At 37.5% G+C, this 23,795-nt stretch overlaps 1 protein-coding gene and 1 non-coding gene across 2 annotated transcripts in view; one reads left to right on the top strand and one right to left on the bottom strand.

The window, feature by feature from the left end:
- The window catches only part of GREB1 (growth regulating estrogen receptor binding 1), a 69,299-nt gene extending 51,446 nt beyond the window's left edge, over window positions 1-17,853 (bottom strand). The window contains 4 exon segments of the mRNA XM_032684319.1: window positions 296-472; window positions 1,221-1,346; window positions 7,752-7,908; window positions 17,714-17,853. Coding sequence (XP_032540210.1) covers window positions 296-472; window positions 1,221-1,346; window positions 7,752-7,908; window positions 17,714-17,737 — 484 coding nt within the window. The 5' untranslated portion in view covers window positions 17,738-17,853.
- Window positions 17,854-23,197: 5,344 nt separating this feature from the next.
- On the top strand, window positions 23,198-23,269 carry TRNAE-UUC. Its single transcript has one exon. It is a non-coding gene; the product is annotated as a tRNA-Glu (tRNA).
- Window positions 23,270-23,795: the final 526 nt, after the last annotated feature.

The following is a 23,795-nucleotide window of genomic DNA, read 5'->3' as shown; positions in this document are numbered from 1 at the left end:
TACAGTTACCAGATGTGCAGTTCCAGCAATTAGGACATAAACTGGTCAGACAACGATTTTAGCCTTGGACTACTGAACAGAAGGTGATGAAGCATCTCTAATGAACTGGCTCACTCTGTGTCTTTCCAAAGCAAACACAGCCAACTCTGAGTTGTTATCTTCCTGTGCATCACCTCTGAGCATTACTGCAGGTGTGGAATAGAAACAACATCTGCTGAACTCACTCTGCAAAAAACAATTAGCTATTAACTGAAGCCCACAGAAGAATCCACTTATTGCAATCACAGACACTTACCCAACAGGGCATTGCGCCCGTTGTCATCTGGCAGGAATCTTTTATCCACAGCACACACTAACAGGTGATCAGGTAAACTGGGTGACTTCGCACCAACAAGCAAAAACCCAGATGGCACCTCAATATGTTCATTGGAAATTGAAACCAGTCTCAAATCTTTACCAGCCTGGCAGAAACCTAGAAAAAACATCAATGCAACTTATTTTAAGTTGATAAGATCTTTTTTTGTTTAATGCTCACAACCGTCTTCATTAAAGGACTTCCTATATTTTTAATGAAAAACAAGGTCTTACCCTCTAAAATCAAAGGCATACCAAAAGATTATTTTCTTCCCTGCCTTTTGGTCAGACATAAGAATTTTACCAGTATAATAAGCAAACAAAAATTTGAAAATGTACAGGGAAGTTTCTCTTGATGATATTTTGCAACCTACATATTTAAGGGACTATTCACAACATCATCATAACTTAGGTTGGACATTCAAAAATGGAGATAATAATTCTCAATATCTGGTGAATTTCACTGGCTTTTCCTTGGTTTTGAATATTTTTTACAGCTACACAAAATTAGGTACACTTTAAACAGAAAAGAGTGATGATAAAGAAATAAGAAGTATCACATTCATTTCAGCAAATGCCATATCTGCAAACTGGACCTTTTAAAGGTTGCAGTGACTAAGAGAACAGAAGTTCTGTCCTTGTGCCAGGCTTTCTAACAAATGCTTCTCTGACACATTGAACAAAGACCCTGTCAAATGTAAGAGCAACTGAGAGCAATCCAGCTTTATCTGGCAGGTAATGAACAATGACAGTTTTAGAATTTCTGTATCATATAGGTTATCTCATTCTGATGAATTATAGGGGAAATGGTCTCAATCCTACCCTTTTCGTTAGGGCAAAGGCTTCTGATAGCATGGTTATCTTACCATCAGTAGTGCAACATCCTTCTGGAGGAGGCTTCATTTGGTAAGGAACAGGAGGACTACTTGATTCTGAGCCTTCTTCTTCTTCCTCCTCTTCTTCTTCTTCCTCATTATCTGCTCTGCTGCCTGCTACAAATTATCACAGCATAAATGACTCAGACAACAAAAAATGCTGGCAACAAACCCATGAATGAACAGGGTGACCCAGTTACAGAAAGTATTACAGCAAACTGGATTCTCTCCTCTTGACAATGACTTTACTCTTGCCAACTCTTGAAATTTGCTGTTTCCTTAAAGCTCCACTTTCCAGTCATGCTTATAATAGAATGTCTTTCATGAAAAAAATAAAGCTGTTAACTTGTGTGCAAAAGAAGTTCAAAAGCTTGACTCAGCTGCACCTGAGAAAGTAAAACACACTAAAGGACAAATATAAAGAAGCCTCAATTTATTAATTTTTTAAATCTCTTTATTTTAAGCTAACCACACAATTTTGAGAGGCCTAACTTCTAGTGTTTGAACTCTTGCTGATCACAACAGTGTAACTGTATCCTTTGTTTAGAATATTAACAGCCAATAAAACCCAAAGTCCTTACTTCTTAGCCCTTCAGAACATCCTGGCTACAGCCCAAGTACAGATTTTATTAATTAGGTATTGACCATGTCCTTGATTTTGTACAGGAAACTGAAAAAATGGTTCCTGCTCGAAACTAGGTTCACCATGGGTGATACAACAATAAGAACACCTAATTCTCAGGCCGCCTGCCTCCTACCACAATCCAGAGCTCTGTGTAACGCACTGACACTCCCTGTACAATGTCAAGGAAAGGCAGATGCCCAGGATGACGATTCACAGCAGCCTGTGCACGGACTGTGCTAGTCTAGGAGGCAATATGAAGGCAATATTGAATGCTGGAGAGGAATACAGGATGTAAGCTTCATTTTTAGAGGGCTTTAGAGGGCTAGAGGCTGCTTCTTTCCTTCACCCACAGGACAATGTTTTTTTCATGTGTAATACAAGAGCTCCTGCAAAACATAGCAACCAATTACCCCATCCCCTCTTATGGCTCAGATACATCCACGTTAAATGAGACAAATGTGGTGAGCACAGGAGTGCAACTAAATGGTAAATGGGTACAACACTTCTACGGACAGGACTGAGGAAAATTTTACATAGCACAGATATAGGGTGCAAGCACTAAGTGAACCCAGTGGGGCTTATATCTTAAGCTTATAAGCTTCTAGGTGTCTGTAGGAACATGCCTGCAGCAAACAGAACCCAAAGAGCTTTCACTGGCAAAATTGGGTGGCGAAGGCCTGCAGGTGCCTGAAGATCAGCAGGAAGCCAAATTTCTGTCTGTACTTGGGCAAGTACAAGAGCAGTCAGGCACTGACATCATTCTGTTGATCCAGTTTTTAGTCGTGAAACAGAAAAATGATGAAGTACAGTGCAATGATCTTCCAAAGCTCAGTGCCAACTGGACATACTCTCTTTGCTTCAAATGGCTTTGGATTAGGCACTCAGAAACCGAGAGTGGATCATCAAGGATTTATCTTTTTCCTATGACCCTCCTCAGAATATCCTTTTATTTATTGACAAATTATTGTACAATCAGCTAGACAAATACTACAGGATAAATGAGAACTAGGGAGGAGACAAAAGAAAGTAAATGTGTAATTTGAAGATTTATCTGTAAAGGTCATTAAGACACATATTCCAATCCAGAAGAGGATTTGAAGGGTATGTTTACTTTTAAGTATCCGATCATCAAGCTCCACTCCTGGTGCACACAACTAAGGACAGAACGTTAAACAAAATTCTTTTAATGGCATGGTCTAAAGACAAAAATGCTGCAAGTAACAAAGGGAAAAGTGAAGCTCTCCATCTTTGCTATTTAAGTAAAGGGTAAATTATGTGTTACGACTTGACCTTGGCTAACATCCAAATGCAATGGAAAAGGGCTGAATCTGGCTCTTCTCTCCTTACCCACACTCCCAGACATGAAGTTCCTTCCTTCCTTCCTCTTTGTGCCAGCTCTGACACTTACTGGAGCCTTCACTGAGCCATCCCAGCTTGCTAAACCAGCAAAACACTAACTAAGCAAGCAAAAGTGACCAATTTTTTTTTTGCTGGGTTTATGCTTTAAATTAGCACAGTAGAAGATCCAAAAGATGCCAAAATTGATGAAAAGCAAGAAAATGGGAACATATGGAGTGAGCAGAACACGATGTGGGTATTTCCCCTTCGGACACTGGTAAACTGTGAGGTTTGTTCAACCATAACAGGTTATTTAAGAAAGAGACTAAAAATGGAAGTGGAGACTAAGAAAAAGGAGAACTACAGCACTTTCAGTTCAAAAGTGGAAAGAGTAAAAGAGCAAATAGGTACACAAGCATGAGCTGCTGCCACATGTAAAGGGCATCATTAGGCTTTCTGCTGCTTGTTTTAAAAAAAGATCTGCAGTTTATGCTTCCATTTTACTTTTAAAGCAGGGCCTCTTCAAAGCACTCAAAAAAACTTCAAAGAAAAAAAAATTCAAAATTTCAAAGAAAGTTTGTCTGTGTCTGTTCCACATTGTTCTTAAACAATTCCAAATGAACACACAATCAAGCACTCAAAACCAGGGACAAGATGATGGTAAAAGCAGACTCAGAACCCCAGTCCTCATTTTGTATGTTACAGAACTAGGTAGTCAGATGATCTAACTTCATATAGCTCCATTAAACCACCAGTCATTCTGTGAAGATTTTGTCCATATTTTATTGAATTTAAATTTATTTGCAGTTATCATAAACACCATTGTTTGCTTTAAGAAATTCTTTTAAGTTCTCAGCAAGGATTTATTAAACCTTTATGTTATATTGCTGTGATTAAGATATTTCACATGGAAAATTCTTCTCTCCTTAAGGTGTAATTTAAATGTAAGTAAAGTTCTGCAAATACAACTTTTAATAACTGGCAATCCAGTCCACAGTTTTCATTTGCAGTTTACATGGCAATAACTGGGCAAACAGAGGTATGGAAGGAATCTAAATCTGGTAGAGGCAAATAACCTTGCCTTCTATTGCAAAGAGTTCTTAATGCTCACTCCTAGAAAGGCCCAAGAACATCCAGACCACTCACTGGCATTTGCAGATACGTTCTGCAATCAAAAAATGCTAAGAAAATAAAGATGAGTTTAGAAGATCCTCATTAGAAATGTACAGCCAGTGAGTCCACAGTAAACTGCAGGCTTTTTGAAGAAATGAAAATTCTAGAGGTTTGTTTAAATAATGATAATGTTTTTGGAGTAATTTAAGTGCTACATGAATTTGCCAGGTCTGGAGAAGAGAGAGAACGTATAATAATAAAAAGGGGGGAAAAAAACCAACAAAAAAACCCAAACCAAACAAAAAACAAACAAACCAAAACAAAACCAAACCAAAACAAACAGAAACCCCACAAACAAACAAAAAAACCCCATCAGAATGAAAGAAAACATACTATTATTGGAGCCAAGGAGATCTGACATTATGTCTAAGCCAGCTTTGATGGCACTTTAATTTACATAGCTACAAATAATCTTATAGGTTAATACAGTTGCATAAATTACTTTAAAGGCATACATTTATAATATGCCTGGGTTTTTTTCAAATCTAGAATGCGTAGACTTGAAAACTATACTCATTGAAGTATTTTTTTAAAAGAACCTGGGGGTGCTGGTTGACAGCAGCTGAACATGAGCCAGCAGTGTGCCCAGGTGGCCAAGAAGGCCAATGGCATCCTGGCCTGTATCAGGAACAGTGTGGCCAGCGGGACCAGGGCCCTGATCGTCCCTCTGTACTCAGCACTGGTGAGGCCACATCTTGAATCCTGTGTCCAGTTCTGGGCCCCTCAGTACAAGAAAGACACTGAGGTGCTGGAGCAGGTGAGGGGAAGGGCAACAGAGTTGCTGAAGTGTCTGGAGCACAGGTCTGATGAGGAGCAGCTGAGGGAGCTGGGATTGTTTATTCTGGAGAAAACGAGGTGTAGGGGTGACCTTATTGCTCTTTACAACTACCTGAAAGGAAGCTGTCGCCAGGTGGGGCCTCTTCTCCCAGGTAACTAGTCATAAGACAAGAGGAAATGGCCTCAAGTTGCACCAGGGGAGGTTCAGCTTGGATATCAGGAAGAATTTTTTCACTGAAACAGCAGTTAACCATTGGAACAGGAATGTGGTAGAGTCAACATCCCTGGAGGTGTTCAAGAAACAACTGGTTATGGAAATGGTTTAGTTGATATAGTGTTGTTCGGTCAAAGGTTGGACTTGATGATCTTGGAGGTCTTTTCCAGCCTTAATGATTCTATGATTCTATTCTGTGATTCCATTTTAGGCATAAACTATCACAACAGATATGTAATGATATTAGGCTAGTATCACTGGCTAGGTACTTTTTTCTGGTTTAGATGGCCATTTAAGTATCAAAAGGAGAAAAAAGTTTTTCAAACAAAAAATATAAACCCATAAACAACAAGTTACCACAGGTGGTTGATAAAGCTAAAAAAAACATTTCTGATTTTTTTTTTCTTAACCTCACTACACACTCGGTATTAAGGCTTTCTAGAAATTTTGATATTGTAACATCATCACAGACAAATATGCAAAAATCAGCTTTATTTACCAGTGGCTGGCTTTGCTGCCAAATGCTGTTTTGAACATGTATAATGTGTTATCCGTAAAATGGAAAGCCAGAACACTTGGCTTGCATTGACCCACTGCTCTACATTGTCTATATTTACATCATGTCTACTTGACCATAGGGAAACACTTGCTGTACTGAGGACCAAGGGGCAGCTATGACCAAGGATAGTCCGAGTGTATCCCCATGTCAGAGCGCCAGTGTGACGGCAAGACAACACTGAGAGGGGAGACTGGGGGCTTGCACAAGCCCCCAAGGATGTCTCTTTGCTCCAGATGCCTCCTGGTCCTCAGAGCATAGGGATTCGTGTAGCTGGAAGTGGAAAATTCAATTTATGACAAGGCTGCCGTACATGAGACCAGCTTGCAGACCTCCCCCACCTGAGGAACAATCTAGGCAACACTCTATTACAGGTCCCTTCAGAACTCCCCTTGTCTGAAACTTTGTGAAAGGAATGTTCTCTGCCAGGTTGTTATGAGACTTTTAATTACAGTTCAATTCTGTTTCCATTAACTACAAAGAAAACAGGCCCTCAACTTTTGGAAACTTCTTTGAGAGCCTTGAAAGAAAGAAGTTACAGAAGTGTGAAATGGCAGTTTTGTTCCTGAACAATGCATCTGCTCCTGTGGCACCTTTCCCAACTGATGTCATAATCAATTTTTTGACATCAAAGTTGGTTGCCATGGGAGATTTTATGAAATCCTTATGGGGAAGGGTTTGATAGAAGAATCACTTTGTGTAGGGAATAAGCAGCATATATGTTTAAACAAATAATGTATATTAATTAATATGTCCTATATTAGCCAAAAAAAAAAAAAAAGAAAAAAAGAGGAAATGACTAATGATGTGTGAACAGATTTTTTTTTCAAGAAATGTCTTCTCAGCTATTACCATGAGGTAACAGCAAAGAGTTTAACCTGTGTAAACTACTTTTACTGCTTCTTGGCCTGATTTGTGTGTGTCTGTGTGTTACTGTGGATTGTTAACCATTATGCATTTCTCACTACATCTGTAGCAAAGTATAACAGGGATGCAGACATGGACAAAAGACATGAAACGTCACCCTCATGAGATAAATGACTAAATAATCAAATTATTAAATATAACCTTGCACCAACATGCCAATGTTATGCACACACCAGTAAACTGACTGGAAACCATGAGACCACTACATATAAGAACACAGACCAAATTGTATCATGAGTTTGCTTATCAGATCCATCTAGTTAATTTGAGCTATACTACTTCCAAAAAAAAAGAGCAAATGAAACTCAGAAAGCAGGCTTCTCTAAACAGAGACACAAATTCAGTGAGAAATCCTATATCTGTTCAATACTAACTCGTGCAGGGTTTGTGAGACTACACATCCTAAATTTTTACCTTCGAAGCCACAGAATAAGTACAAATACTATGCTCAAAGTAATTAAAAACCATCTCAAAAGCTAAAAAATATTTCTGCTGTATTTATGCATATTGAAAATCAGTCTTAGCATGCCTGTTTTATTATAAAATCTATCATGTGTTTACTATCATTTACTGCATAAATTTCAGCAGCACATGATACATTATAGGATAACAGATTTATGTTCCAAATCTCCAAAGAGTTCTCCACAAATTTAATGGAAAAATTCCTAGTACTTCAATTTCAGTCTATAGATAAATCTGAGCAAGCAAGTGGCCTAATTTTGTCAGAATAAAAGAAAAAGCAGTTTTTATTTTTAACCCCATTCTAATACATATAGATATGTTGAATAAAAAAGAAAACAAATATAAACGTATGTTTTTCCATATTATGATTTGAAATGTGCATGCTGAGCCTTGGGAGAGCAAACAGCAGAACTGGCTTTGAGCAGAAACAGAAATTCCATTATTTCCTACCTTCCAGTGATGACAGTTGCTGTTCAGCTTCCAAATACAACTGAGAAAAGATTGGTCTGGGAACTAAGTTGTTTGAGCGGAGAGAGGCCTCAATAGAATTATGCAACACTTCTTCAAACCGTGTTGTCTTGAGCTGACCAGCGTAAGAATTTCCCATCTTCTCAAAAAAGATAGTAAAAGAGAAAAGAAGAAAAAAAAAATTACAATTTAAGCACTCAGAACTCAATCACTGCATGCTGATGTCAGGCTCAACATTTCTCATGAAAGAGAGACGCTTCATTGTCCACAAAGAAAGGCAAAGGAAAAGAACATTGACTGCAGCAGTCACTAAGCAGATCCTGCTGGTAAATTACAGGAAGTTATCCAAAAGTAACAGCTTTCTGCAATTCCACAGAAAGGCAGCAAGCCTTATCACCTTGAAAATGTGGCTAGAAATCTGATTTAAGTAATTCCTTGGTTTATACAGCAATTGACTAGATGCATTTTCAGCAGTCAGGAATCTATTGTTAAACAGACTTTCTGTTTTAAATTATTTGAACATAATAAATGTTACAGGATCTGGGCAATAGCACAGTTTTGTGTATTTATCTTTGCATGGTCCATAATGGCTGAACACTCTGGCTAAAGCAATTCCACATACATTTTAGAGGTGCTGTCTCATAGATAATGTAGCATTGCTGTAACTCAAAGTTTATGAAATATAACAACTTTTCCTTTTCACTCCAATCAGTATTTTTCCCTGTAAACATGTTTTTGTGGTGGTTTTGGGTTTTTTTTCTTTTTTAGAATGAGACAGAATCAATCATCTATTTGATACTGCATTTATTTATTAGGACTTTATTTTTAGTGAAACCATATAATTTATGCATTCTGTCATTGAGCAGACAGTCTATTCCAGCTCAATATCCCACATACTTAACTGCTGCCTACTTTCCACAGGGAACACAATGAACTGGTATAGCCAAAAGCCATGTCAGCCTTCTTTTCCTATTACAAAGTAGCTCTTGCCCTGGGCCCCATGTCCTTTCCCTCCTCAAGTAACTGTGAATAGAAAGCATGAAATGCTTCCTGTTTGTGGCAGTAATTCCTAAACACTGAACAGCCCCTTCTCAGCACAGGGAAATTAGCGTGTTGGGAAGCATCCTGCAAGAATCAGTCAAGCAGAAGGAAACTACTGTGAAACCACATACTGCTCTTCATGGAAAAAGGGGTTTGAAAGAAACAACATAAAATGTTGTTAATTTGAATATCTTTTTATGACCTTTTAAAGCATATTTTACATATATGATCATATTTTTGTATACTTATTTGTATCATGTTAATACTGTATAGAGACGTGTTAATACTACTTGATATAACACAGTGATATAATAAGTATATAATATTAATAGAAGCACAATAATAATTATAAAACAATGCAGGCAGTATTTAAGAAGATGATTTGGATTAAAAGCAGGCATTACTGACAAAATATTCATATATATACACAAAATCAAACAGAAAGTTGCAGTGAGTAGTACTGATGTATCCACCTGGTGAAGGGCAAATGAGAAGCTGCAAAACCTGTAAGTGATGTTCAGTGCCAATACGGAAGTCAGGGTGCATCTTCTCTTCCAACACAGAAAGCACATTACATTTCCCCTTCCACACTGATAGGAACGCTCTGGGTCCTTTTGTTTTAAGTACAGCTTCCCTGTACACCAAACACAGCTGAAGACAACAAGGAAAGCCTGACGTCAGCAGTATCCTTAAGAAGTTTTATCAGAGGTTTCAGAGCCCGACCTTTTAGCAAGGTCGGGCTCTGAAATGAATTATATTAAATGCTGTTTCTACACAAGAGCACTAAAAGTTGTTTAGTTCTAATTCTAATCCACCTTTTAACCATTATTGGACTTGTCTTTGTTACAATGAAGTTTTATATTTAATGTAACAAAGACAAATAATTATCAAAACGCCTGACAGATACCCATTTAATTCTTTGCTCTTTTAAATTCTTTCCCGTATTATGAACTCATGTTTTCTCCTGTTACATTGCAGGCATCTGCAGGCTCAGGGACCCATCTCTATCAGGGACAAGCACAATGTGGTTCTACATGTATGAACATGCTCTCAACATGTTAATATTTGAAGTTACACTTTCAGGAATGGAAGGAGTATTCAGCTATCATCTATTCCACACACTATTTTATATTGACTGTTTTATTTAAATACAGAGCCAAAACATGAAAAATTAGGATAACATCTAAGAGACTTTTTGCACTTAAAAAAAAAACCCTGATACAACACAAAGGGAATATCCAAAAGTTTGACTGCTGTGGCAGAGGCCTGTCTTAAAAAGGGCTGGATTCTACCTGTTCTAAACATGACCTTGCAAAGCAGACTAGTCTACCTGATTTTCAAACTTATTTACTTCTTTAAATCATTTAGTAAAGCATGTGAAAGATAGAGAGTTTTAAAATGCATAGAGAGTGATACAAAATATTCTGAGACAGCTCAAAAGCATTATCAGATGAATAGACATGTGGACCGCTTTACGCAATAAAGGCTTAGTTGCTCTACCAATCACTATCTGGATCTCATTGCAATGAATCAGAAAACACTATAATATTTCTGTTTATAAACTCTATTCCACAGACACAGTCAATTATTATTCTGTATAGTTTATTAGGAAAAGAAATAGACATACCATTTACAGGGATTTAACATGCTTGCTCAGGATTTTTAGAGCCTGCTGGTGTTCAAAATAGAAACTCTGTATTTAACCCCAAGGATGGCAGAAACCATCAATGTGATGTTACAAATAAGCAATCGGTTAAGATTAAATTATTTGTGCAAGAGGCAGGTCCTGAAATACTTTGCAACACAAGCATGTTTGTTTATTCATTGGGGTCCTTATTTAATTCTGTGAATGGGTTGGTAAAATGAAACAAAAATATGCTTTTTAGATTTGTAAGCTCTTGTGAGCTTGTGGGATCTTACAATCACAGTATAAACACAATCACAAATCCAAGAACCTATTTGGGAATATGTGATAAGTATTTTATAGCCATTTTTCATCAACAAACATACATAAACTGGAAATGAAAAACTGGCATTCCAGGAGTTTTTTTGCCAGCATCAGCCTTTGCTGTTCAGAGTCCCAATGACTCTTAGTTGCAGGAGAAATTATTTCTCCAAAGCAAGCAAGGGGGGAAGCCATTTCCTGCTAACTCTGCGATGGTTGTCATCCCCTTTTTTCTTTAAAGCTGCTCAGACTGTGGTATCTGAATTGTCAGTTGCTGACTCTGTGGCATCAGGAAGCACAGCTTTGAGTCCTATGTTCCTGCTTCAATGAACACAGCGTCCCTCGCCCAGATTTGTGTCTCTCCTGGATACCAGTGGGTGGCACAGGCTAAACTTTAAAATGCTTGTGAAATTCCAAGACATGAACATAGATGATGACCAGATCTATTACAAATAAAACCAAACCAAAACCACACTGACACAGAAAGGATGACCCTCAACCCCATCCACTAATAAATCAAAGGGCACCTCTTCTCTATCACATCATCAGTTTCCATGGAGAGCATGCAGGGAAAAATACTTGCCAATATAAAGAGGTTAAAAAAACGGAAAAGGTTGAACCTGGAAGAGTTGCATAAAAGTGTAATAAAAAGACAAAAATCACTCTGAGCAACTTGGAAGTCTAAGAAACAATTGCAGATACAAATGAAGCAGGTCAGGCCAACATCTTGGAAACCTAAGCTGGCAAACAGAGCTGCCAAGTCCAGACATCTGAAAATGAGTGCAGAAGTGTGTTAGTCATGAAAGGGAACATTCTTTGAATTCCAAACAAGGAATTGTCAGGATTCCTGTGAAAACAGAGATTACGTGACTAAGAAAAGTAGGGATCTTCTTAAGGGTCTGTCACATATAGAGTCAACTTCAAGTTCAATTGCAGTTCAGCTAGTCAGGGTTTGAAAAAAACCTGCACTATTCCACTATGAGCCTGTGTTCCAGCTGCTGTGATTTAGAAAAGGAGTTCCCTCTCAGCCACAAGGGCAATACCCAAGTCAAAAGCATGACAGTGACTGGTCATGGTAACAGAGGGTGATTGTCAACAGCAGGAGGACACACAGTCCCATCACCCAGATCTTGGAGGGAGATCTTTTGCACAGTGGAACAAAGAGGGTGACACACTACTGACTTCTTAGTTGCAGTGAGGAGCATTAGGGTTTTTGTGAAGACTGAAGATCTGGCATAGCAATTGTGGACAAATTTATACCTAGGACAGATTGAGTATCCTAAGGCACACTATGGGCTTTAGAGCATAGAAAGTAATCCAGGGCTTTTGACAACTCCCATTGGAATAGACTGATAAAGAAAGTCTGCCCTTAGCAGAAACTGAGTAAACTAAAGAATATATGTGGGTTGTGTTAAGAAGGTTTGAAAAAATAATCAAGGTATTTAAGTGGAAAATTAGGAAGACACAGTTGATTACTAAGAAATTCAACCTTAGATACAACCTACAAATTATTACAGGAGGAAATGTTTCATATTAAGTTGCAAATTGTTTGCATTATAAAATATTACTGACATTGCTACTTTAATACATTAATCCTTCCAGCAAAACTGTATAGCAATAGATAGGTTTTCCCAGTTTGAGCAGCCAGCTTTCATACTTTTGAAATAGTTTAACAGACTAATTTCTACTGTATCATTTCTAAGAGGAAAATAGTAAGATGTTCCCAAGCTCTCCAAAAAGAATTTGTTATTGCTGTGACAAGAGACAGTTTATCACTTGTATAAAATGAGAGGTTTTGTCTGGATGCCCTTTGAACATGAGTTATATTCATCCAGTAACATTCAAAATCCATCAATACTTGTAAAGTCTGGTAAAATCTCTAGTAATTCTTTAAAATTTGTATTAAATATATCAGTCTAATTAAGAAGAAAAAAGTCCTAAGGTAGGGATTTTTATGTAAATGTAACTATAAGAAGAAAAATAAATTTGGAGACAGCACAAAACTGATTCTCTTCAATGGTTGTGATACATACTGCAAAATATTCCTCATGGATTCAGTTCAACCACAAGACATCATCTTTTACTCTTTTATTTCCATGAAGCTATCTGTAACTACAGTGTTGTCTCTAACTTTGGATTTTGAAGAATAAATTATTTTTAATCTTATATATTAACATTTGTCATATGTAAAACTGATAGTGTGTGGTAAATCTATTCCCATGGGTTGTATAAAATTCTTGATTCAGCAGAATTATAAGACACTCTGATATTCATCCTCCACAAGACTCAGTATACTATTATAGTTTATGTCTTTACTATTAACCTCAAAATAAGGTTACTCCATCCAAAATGCCTTTTGGGAACAGTCACTGGCCCAGCATTACTCCTAGAGTGTGCCTGGGAACTACTGCAAAGAGTGAGTGGAAGCACCAGAGCCATGCCAAGACATTACAACAGAAAATTGATTTCTGGTACACAGGAATTTTTTCTGCAGCTGTTTAATTTAGTAATCCATCTGTAGTTCATATGGGCAAAGACAGCCATTCTTCCAGAAAGCAACCTAGTTGCTCATGTACCACGAAATTATCACTTGTAAAAATAATTTACAAAGCTTTGTCTTAGTCAGCACAAAGCCACCTACAGGCACAGTAGACAGGTGGACTACTGCCAATTTCTCAAAAAAATATTAGTTACTTGAAGTCAAATCTGTTTCCTCAAACTGTTCTGCCAGAATGACTTGGCAGTAAGAGAGAGGAAAAAAGGGCTCAGGAGACTGATGTGTATGATATAATACTGGAGTGTGGGAAACATTTCCTCATTTGAGATCACTTCCAGGCCAATGTTTTACCAAAATTATTTTCACCAGAATCTTAAAAAAGGGTTCAATTCTTCTGTTAGTCTTACTCAGAAAGAGAACCTTTCAAGCTTCAAAAGATGCTAAGAAATGAAATTATGATCCCCTGTTGAGCTGAGCTCTATCATACCAACAAGAATAAAATCAGTAGTCACTTATAGATCTGCTGATTGAAATCCATTTCTTCTGGGAAGTAATTTATTCCTCAGCAGTAAAGCTGACAGATGATTGAGGAGTCTCTAGTCATTCTGTGTTTCATATATGAATAAAGTTTGGCAGTTCACTAGAACCCATTTGGCCATTACATTTTAAAGGCAACATAAAACCTTTAAATAAAACCACAGTTACCTTTGCCAGAAATTTTAGCTCATTCTCTGCGTTACCAGATCTTAAAACTTCTGTATCTCCTGTGGAATTATATGAGAAATGTTATCTACAGACCAGTCCAGATTAAACTTAATGGCTTCCTAATAATGCCACTTTGGAAATTACCTCATGATTAAACATAGAGACTCTGATTAAAGTTGATGACAGATCACAGAGAATTAATCCTACCACCTTTATACAGCCAAGAACAATTCTGCTGCTATTTCCATAAATTGAATATGCTGCAAGAAGACTACTCAGATCTCTCTACCTCTTCTCTTTCTTTCGCATTTGCATTTAATTTTTATCTGAGGTCTGCTTTTGATTTTGAAAATCTGGCTCATTACAGACATGGATTTTGTCCTGCATTAACAGTGAGATGACTTCCTCTTCTGATTCATGTTTCCAAGCAACAGGATGTTGGAATGAGAGGTGCTGATCGAGAGATGCTGAGCTTTCAAGTGCACTGGGAAGAGTGGGAACTGGGAAGATATCACTAAGGTTTTTGGCAACTTTAGATTCCAAGCCAAATTGCTTCTATTAATCACTGGAATCATTTCTGTCCCTCACAGTAGAAGTAGACAACTGGGAATTGTCTTTATTCTCAGGAGACTGCCGCAGAGATTCATACGGACACCACTGCAGTAAAATCGAACATAGGAAATTCCCCCCACCTATTGAAAAATTAAGCCCATTTCTTAACTGATATATATCAAAAGGGATGAAAACAAACTTGGACAAATCAATGTTAAACCATCTCAATAAAAACACTATTAAAAAGCTTTTGCTTTCTTTTTTCCTTCAGGTAGATAAGAAATCAAATTTTTTAATCATTCTGATCATTCTTAATATGGAATTATTTCTCATCCACTTTGGCCACAGTAAAGAGAACTTCATCTAAACCCAAGCATGTTCTTATTTTTTGCTGAAATTTTTCAACTGCAAACCAATAAGCATTACTTCTGAGGACAGAGTATTCATTTTTTCAATGAAAAGGCTACAATTCATGCAGGGAAAAGTAGCAAAAAAGGCAAATGAATATTTTCAACAGAAAAAGGTAAAAGAATTTCCTGATACATCTACAAAAAAAAGAAAAAACACAAAAAAACTTCTCATACAAACTCAACTTTACATTGAACCAAAAAAATAAAGTTGATGAAATTCAGAGCAATCTAAGTTGTCACAAACCCATTAAAATATACAGCTATGCTGGGAGATCCGGACTAAGGCATGTTGGAAATTTAGTGACAGGGAAGCTAAGCTGAGACAGCCTACACTGCAGTTTTCTGGGGAAATAGAAAACTCCAATTGCTATTGGATTCCTTTAATTATTTAAGGATGAAAGGCTGTTTTGGTTTTAAGACATAATTTAGTCTTCCTTTATGACTACAGAAAACTTAAACTTCCTTCACCCTAGTAACTTTTATGCCTACTCTCAAAACAGAGCTGAATTTTTCCGAGACATTCATTTAAAGTAATGTTTTGTGTTAAAGTGACACAATATTTTGGCTTATTTTAATACAGAAGAAAAAATGTCAAAGTTCAAATTGCTCATAGCAGAAAATCCTTTGTGAAAAGCCATACATGGATTACTATTAAAGTTTTAAAAAAATCATAATCATAAGCAATGTTGGGACTGATGCCTTACAAAAATCTGTAAAAGAATTCAAAAGAAATCTTAATTAGATTTTTTAAAGATGTCTGAACATCTGTTATTGACCTATTTCTTAATTGTAATTTTCACTGGACATCCACTTTCAGACATCATGATGACACTGATTTTCATTTAGCTGCTTTTTGTTTTAGCGTGAACCTTCTTTTCATAGACATGTCATTCTTTAATATCCTGACAACTGGGCTAAGGAGCCACTTTTATCATAAAAGTAAATGTGAGGTGGGTGATAGTCCAGTGTTGTATTAATAGTGCAGACTGAGCCTAATACAGGATTATGGCAATAAACGCAGTTAGGCAGTGGCGCTTCATCCTATAAATGCTTTCATATTCTTCTCTTCAGGACAAAGTCATACTCTGATGCAGATTTCTTTGATTTTCATAAAGGATATCATAAACTTTACAGGTATTACTAGAAGAAAATCTCTTATCAGCAGCTTCAAGCTGATATGTTTTACTGTTTCTCTGGCACAGAACCCTGACCCTATGGCTGGTCAGGCAGCTCTGTCTTGGCTCACATTTGGCTTTTGTGTGTTGCTTTGATCAGCTCCTGGCTTTGGATGAAAGCAATTCTTTCAGAGACCACCTTCAAACTCTCTTAAATAAAAAGAATTACATACATAAAACCAATTGAGCTTGTTAAGCAGCAGGAAGAAGCCAAATAGAGGAGGAGAAAGGGAGGGAAGGAGGTGCCACAAATCAGTGCTAGGAAGCAATGATCAAAGTGGTGACTGGAAAATTAGTAAAAAATTATCTCTGAGTTGTACAGGTCTGGATCATTCCCTTTTCCAGTTCCATACGTGCAAAGGCTCTCTCACTATTACCTAAGAGACACAATTCTCTTTCCAAGAATTGTCTTAGACATCTGTTCTGTACCTTTGAGTACAACCACTTGAGATCTTAGAGTAAAGCAGTAGGAAGTAGACTGGCAAGCCAGGAGAGAGATGATCTTGAAATGCCTTTTTCCAAAGGAAATTCTAAGAAATCAGCACTTGGAGCATATTATTCTTCCTTCTGGTTACAGGTGCTGTAACTGTTTCCGAGAATCTTTACTGAATCCAAAAGGAATCTACAAAGAGTAATGTTACATTGATTGTACAGGTTAGCTTTTGAGCCATCCTCAAAAACAGACTTTTGTTTTTCCTTACCCCAAGCCTACCCCTCCAGGTTCATTCCTGGAAGCAGTGCAGCAGGGGTCTCCTGTGCATGGTAGCTGGGATGTATGGCTTAAGGACACTTTGGAGCTGTCTCTGTCTCTCAGCAGAGGCAGAGCCAGTCTCTGTGGCAGTTCTCCAAGGATACACACAGAGTGCACAGGTTCAGAGGCTTTACCTCATTTACAGCAAATGGCCTCACTGCTTGAAAAACAGTATCACTGATTTCTATTAGAAGAGCACACTACACTGTATCTGGATCATATTTTCCAACTAATGAACAAAGAGGGGACACAAATACAATGGGAGCAGCCTAAAATATGCCTCACCAGCTGTGAATAGCAGATACATTTCTAGATGAATGTATCACATTACAAAATAGATCTGAACCTCAGGTTACACTCTATCAGGAGATCAACTGCACATGTATTATATGCTGAAAATACATTAAATAAGAAACATTCACAAACATAAATATACAAGCCAAAAGCATTAAATAAGTATTTTTAGTTAAAAGTACCACCACAAAATTCAAATTTAATTAAGAAACTGAACTTAGCAGTTTGAGATCTGAGCTGTCTTCTTTAAGAGTTTAAAAATTCAAGTTGTCTGCTTTTTTTTTTTAGTATTTCAAAGTTTTCCTGAGGACTATCCCGCACCCCAAAGACAGTAAATTACTACAATGTAGAGAAAATGCAGACAAATTAACATATTTAAAACATGAATATTGTCTGCAAAATGTCTCTCAATATTTGAAGAGTAACCAATATTAGACAGTGAGAGCATGTTATTTTAAGACAGTATTTTGTTATCTTAAAACAGTATTTAATTAAATAGTATTTTTCATCATGAAAATATGTAATAAAAAACATACTGTACCGTAATGAAAGCATGTGCTCCTCAGTGACTTACAGTAAATGACTCCCCAAGTTTCATATCCTGATTGCACTGCTGAACATCTTACACCTGTGGTAACTGTCAGTGATTATGTCTTTATGAAGTTTTCCTTTTTTTTTTTTCATTTAGAAGAGTCTGCTGCTTGGCAAATTGTTTAGGACACTTAAGGCACCTGAGTCAGCACTGTACACAACTGAAAAACTCAGTCGGGTCGCCATGACATGAATGCTCGCATGTCACAGCAGAGCACAAGAAGGTTTCAAAGCTATCTATTCTGCAACTATGGCAAAAACAAAGTAATGAGATCCTGGCAAGCTGTTCTCTAATTTGTGTGCTGGCTACACAAAATGATAAATGGTCTGACTTCATGTCTTATTAATACAGAAGTGCTGTGCTGGGTCATGGTGCTCCTGGCCATGTACACATCAATCTATCAGTCTGAAGCATTATTAACGTCAACAGTTTTGTTGCAGGTTTTTGGAAGGACTGAAGGTGGGGTTTTTCTGAGAAATAAAGGTGTCCTTTTGTATTATATAGAGATATCAAAATTACTAAAGAAAGCATAAATTGTATACTGTGGCTACTTCGATTTGCTAACAGAAGAAAAGACTAATAAGAGAACAGAAATCATATATGTAGCAATATTATCTTTGTGTTGGTACTATGCCTGTATCTTCTAAATAAAAGGATAGAAAATCAAAACAATATTTGAGAGATGTTCAATATAACACTGGATCTAAAATGAAACAGATATTGTACTGTGTTTTAACAAATGCTGCATCTTTCCAGGATACATCTAGAGTACATACACAGAGAATGTTTATTTCTAGTAAAGGTATACTTATCAAACACTTCCTTAGGTCATAAATTAAATCACTTCGGAAGATGAAAGCAATTATTCTGATAATTGAATGGCAATGTTCAGATATGTGCTTGATTTTAAACTCTGTAAAGTATCACTGAAATGACTAAAAAGAAGCACTTGTCCAGGCTCTCAGTTGAATTAACGTTCTGTATAACCTTTATATGTAGGGTACACTGAACAACGAATAGACACTATTTTTGGTACAGCTTATGAAACTTTGTTTTCACTCTTCACTCTCAGGATATGGTTTCATGACTGGCTCAAGCTACTCTCAACTCAAATTACTGCTGAAAAGGAATGTCTCTCACTGTTGATCATATATCCCCCCTCTGTTGTTCAGTGGCATTAATACAACATGATTGAAATCTAGCAATTTTTGCAGGGTCATGTCTGGCTAAATCAGATCCCTCATCTAGCTATGCATAAATGCCATTAATATATGCAAAAGAGAAGTACCAGAAACACATGGCTAGGGAGAGTGATGAAAGCAGTATCTTTTCTATAAAAATGCTTGAAATAACACTTAAATTTTAAAAATGAACCTTCTGATTCTTCTATTACACAAAGGGCAAAAACTGAATTTTAAAGCCTGTTGAGGAATCACTTGGAGATTTCAGTGATTTAGTATTTTCACTGAAAGCAGTTTTCATATTAATGGAAAGTTTTCATTGTTTATTTGGCAATTTAATTTTTTTAAAATACTCAATGTTTAAGAGCTGTTTGGACAATGCCCTTAACAATATGCTTTAACTTTCCATCAGCTCTGAAGTGGTCACGCGGTTGGGACTGGATGGAGGTCCCTTTCAACCAAAATGCTCTAGTGTAGTCTAGATGACTCTATTCTTAAATTTCAGATGAAAACACTGTATGAAAGAATGTGAAAAAGGAACTGTACAGAAAATAGTAAATAATTACTTAGGAGGGTGACTGTTATGTTTTTCTGTTACTATGGAACTGCTCTAAAAGTTTTATGAATGTTCTATACCTTACACCAAATACATGATGGGGACTTGGTCATGTCATTTTCAAGTAGGGTACAAAATCATTCAGCTAGGAAATGCAGGAATCACTGTCTGGTTTCCTATCAGCACTGTGCAATTGTATTCCTTACACATATTAACCTGACCAGATGGTACTTAAAAGATTATACTGACAGCCAAAGTTTAGAGAAATCCACAAGAAAACCAAATACTGCAAGAAATACATATGCATATATGTATGTGTAAAAGCATGTGTGTAAAAGCACATGATTTTTGAAAGAGTCACTTTTAATAATTTACCAGGTCAACAATAACATAAGCCAGAAAATTCACATTTTAAAGAAGTATAACTTGATTGATGCCAGTCTAACATACTTGCACCATAACTGTAGTGCATCCATGAGCAAAATTTCACCAGGATGCTGCCCAGGATGTTGTCTAGAACAAAGTCCAAGATGCTGCAGTGCCTGTCTCTGACTCTGCTTTGTGGCTGGAAACACCACATCTATCTTAAAGAATATTAGCATAGGGTAGGTGTTAAAGAAGACCTTGTTAACCTGATATTCAGTAATGGAATGCAGAAAGTAAAAGAGGCCTGTCTGCTTTGGATATAGGCATGGAGCAAAAGTTTCAGAGGAGGAGAAAGGGCAAGAGAGCACAAAGGGGCCTATTGTGTTTGATTAGTAGCCAGAGCAAGAATGCCAGGAATGGGCAATGAGCATGGAGGTTATGTATAAGAGATCTTGTATACAGAAGCAGTGGGAGTCGGTCAGTATGCAGCTGCTGATACAACATACATTAGAAAAGAGGGGCTCTGCCTGATGAAATGAGCTGCTGAATCTGCGTTAAATGAGTGAGTAATGCAATTGACAGAACAGTTGTTAGAGGAAAGCTGATCATGTAGTTATCCCAACAAAAGGTATGTAAAATACATACCTTATACCCTAGACTTTAAAGAAAAGAATCTTGTGTTTTATAGGTCTTTGCAAGGCATGTTTTCCAAAGTTTGAGAACACTGGAATAGAAGTGAAACATGGGATATAATCTGAGTTTATAACCTCAGGGTAACAAGATTTTCAGAAGTCCAAAGCACAGACTAAGATACAAGTACAAAAAAATCATAAAAATAATCATAAAAATAATTTACCAGGACATGCGTTATAAAGTAGAATGAGGAAAGAGCTGGTCCACTATGCAATCACCATTGATGATTAAGATGATTGTAAAGTTTAATGCTGGTTTTTTTCCCAAGAAGATGAGAAAAGGGTACTTATGATCAAATAATTGATTTGTCCAGCAGCTTTAGCAGGTGAAAGTGGAAAATGTTACTTGACAAAACTTAGCTTCCAGTTTGCTTCTAGCTCCATATCCCCTGATCGCCTACACTGTGTACACATTAGTTTACAGCCAGGTACTGTGCTCTCAGCTTTAGTTCTTTGAGTAGTTGCATATGGCACTCCTTTCTCTAGGTAGCATGGACAAGGTTGTGTGAAGTTTGCTCCCATTACAGTTCCCTATACAGTTCTCCAACAGCTTCACACAAGGCCTGGTGCCCTCACCCACCTGTTCTCACTCCATGCTCCCAGGCATGCAGCATGTGCCATGCCATGAGGCCATGAACTAGCTGGCTGTGAAACATATATTTCACAGTATGGTCATCTGAACACACATGTACAAATCCTGTGCCTCAGAGGCACAAAAGTCAAATGAAGAGCGCTGCAGACACAGCCCATCAGTTCTGAAGGACTGTGCCACCCTGAGCAGTGTGGGTACGAGCCACTGCACAGCACGGCCCCTGGGCCGTATCTCCCACTATGGGGCAAAGAAGTTGAGTTCTCCTGGGGTAGCAAGAGCTGATCAGAGCTATCAGGATTTTGGTTTGGGATGTCCTGTGTAAATTCTTCTAAGGCCTTTGCCTGCATTTTTTCTTTTTCTTTTGTGTGTGGTTTTTTTTTTTATTATTCCCTGTAACCTCAACGTCTTTTCACTGTTTGACTGTAAATTGGAAATAATATCACTTCTGTAAGGTGCAGAGAACAGTTATACTCAAGATTGCGAGCCATTCTGATCATACTGCCAGAAAAAAACCTCAGGAGACTACTCTTCAGTTTTTATAGATATTAAAGAAACGGGAGTTTTAAAAAAGACATTGAGGAGAATTGCAGAACAATGTGCAGAAATCTACTGTGAAGTACTAACAAATGTGAAGGAAACTGAGGAAGCGAGCGTAGCAACTGCTATTTATAAAGAACAGGATAGCTGGAATAGGATTATCTTTCATACAAAGGTGTGTTAAAGGTACACGAGAACCTTTTAAAATACTGCTTTGTATTTAAAATTATACAAGTACTTTGGTTCTTCATATCACTGAATTTAAAAGGGTCTTAAACATACTATATATGTTTTTTAAAATCTCTGAGAAAAAAAATCTTATTAAGGAGTAAAATAAAAGGTCAATTTAGTTTTATAAATCAAACAAATGTTTCAATAATGAATCAGTAAAAAAAAAAAAAGCAAGGAAATACACATTTGCCAAAATGTAGAGAAATCAATAAATTGCTATCTCTTCCTAATTCCTCCTTAAACACCAACTGCACAGACCCTCAAGACTGAAAATTTAAACAGGGTCATGCTGACCTTAAAACAAGGAATGGACTTAATTACTTCAACAGACAACGATGAATCATTCCTAAGCAAAACTCCCATCCCTTTTCAATAAAATGTATTATTAATCAGACACATCGTTTTACAACTGGTACAACCAGTCATCAGAAAAATCCTTCATTTTCTCAAAACACAACAGGAATATTTCAGAATGTCACAACTCTTTCTTCATCACTCTTAAAAGTCACTGAAACTGTTGCTGCTTTCATGTCTCGCCCACATTTAATTTTTATTCACAGTGGGTGCTGTACAAAAAGCACCCACTACTTGTTCAGTCATTCTGTACCTGTGTTAAAATCCTAAATGCATGTTCAAAGATCATTTTTAAAAAACTTAAAAGCTACAGCCTGTCTGATACTTCTATAGCTATTAACAACTCTAACTGTTCAAAACACTTCCTTAGTAGTGTTCCTTCATCTCTAGTAATTGTCGCATCGGCAAAAAAGCCTCTGAACCTCCAGGCTGAGTAACATCCATTTGAGTGCTTAGAAAAACAGCTCTTAAGAACTCTCAACTTTCTCCGCTCCCATTGTGAAAGACCTCGTATGCCAACCCATGTGATGGAGGATGTTGTACAGTACATTGGGTCAGGAGACAAGATGTGACACCATCTCATACCTGGGGAACAGGCACATTACATTTTGTTGTGAATGTGAACTGAAACTAACTGAATAAATCTTGTACTCGGTGTGTGTGATTTGATATGCTTGTATTAACCCACTGTCTACCTCCAACTACTGAGACAGCGATGGTGCTTTTCCACTGCAAATTATTAAAGATACTCATACCATTTCCACTCATAGCCATGTCTTGCACTATTTCCCAATCTGCCATTTATGTGCTTCAAATCCCCATATATGCTTTGGAAGGAATCATGTCCATGTGTCCCAATGGATGGCTTTTTTTCAAATTCAGTGAATCAGAGAGGAGCACATATCTTTGTTTGCAAGAGAAACAAATATACCAAAGGGCAATTACACACACAACTGTCCCCTGGTGGTCTAGTGGTTAGGATGCGGCGCTTTCACCGCCGCGGCCCGGGTTCGATTCCCGGTCAGGGCACTCCCCCGGGCAGATGGAGCTCGTCAGCCCTGTAAGGCCATCCATCTAAGAGGTCACTCTAAACAAACCTACGTCCTGAGGACCTCACTGCCACTGTCCAAGCTTGCTCGGCCCCGGCAGATGAACCTTAGGATTAAAGGGTGGGCTCAGCTCAGTGCACACTGTGTCTCACCTAAAAAAATCCACTGCGCAGGCTCGAAGGGTAAAGACCCTTCCCAAAATCTTCGTTGGTGAAGACTGGCCATACATACGTGTTGTACTGCAGTACAATTTTCCATCAGAATCTCTTACCAGTGACAATTCAACATCACATCAAACTTTCTGTAAGTGTTACAGTGATTTAAGAACAGGCTCTCCTCTATAATGCATTTAGTTAGGTACACAGATAGCATCTTATTCCTTTGGTTTGCCAAGCTGCTTCATAGCTTCATGGCTCTCAGTCACATGGCTGCACTAGCAAACAGAAGAGATTCTGAAAATTTTTATGCTAAAAATCACTGGCATCTAAAAATATTAACAGTATTGG

Source organism: Chiroxiphia lanceolata, chromosome 3 (genome assembly GCF_009829145.1).
Source record: "Chiroxiphia lanceolata isolate bChiLan1 chromosome 3, bChiLan1.pri, whole genome shotgun sequence".
Taxonomy (NCBI): domain Eukaryota; kingdom Metazoa; phylum Chordata; class Aves; order Passeriformes; family Pipridae; genus Chiroxiphia; species Chiroxiphia lanceolata.
The sequence above is the reverse complement of the archived record's forward strand: the minus strand, read 5'-3'. Positions and strand labels throughout refer to the sequence as shown.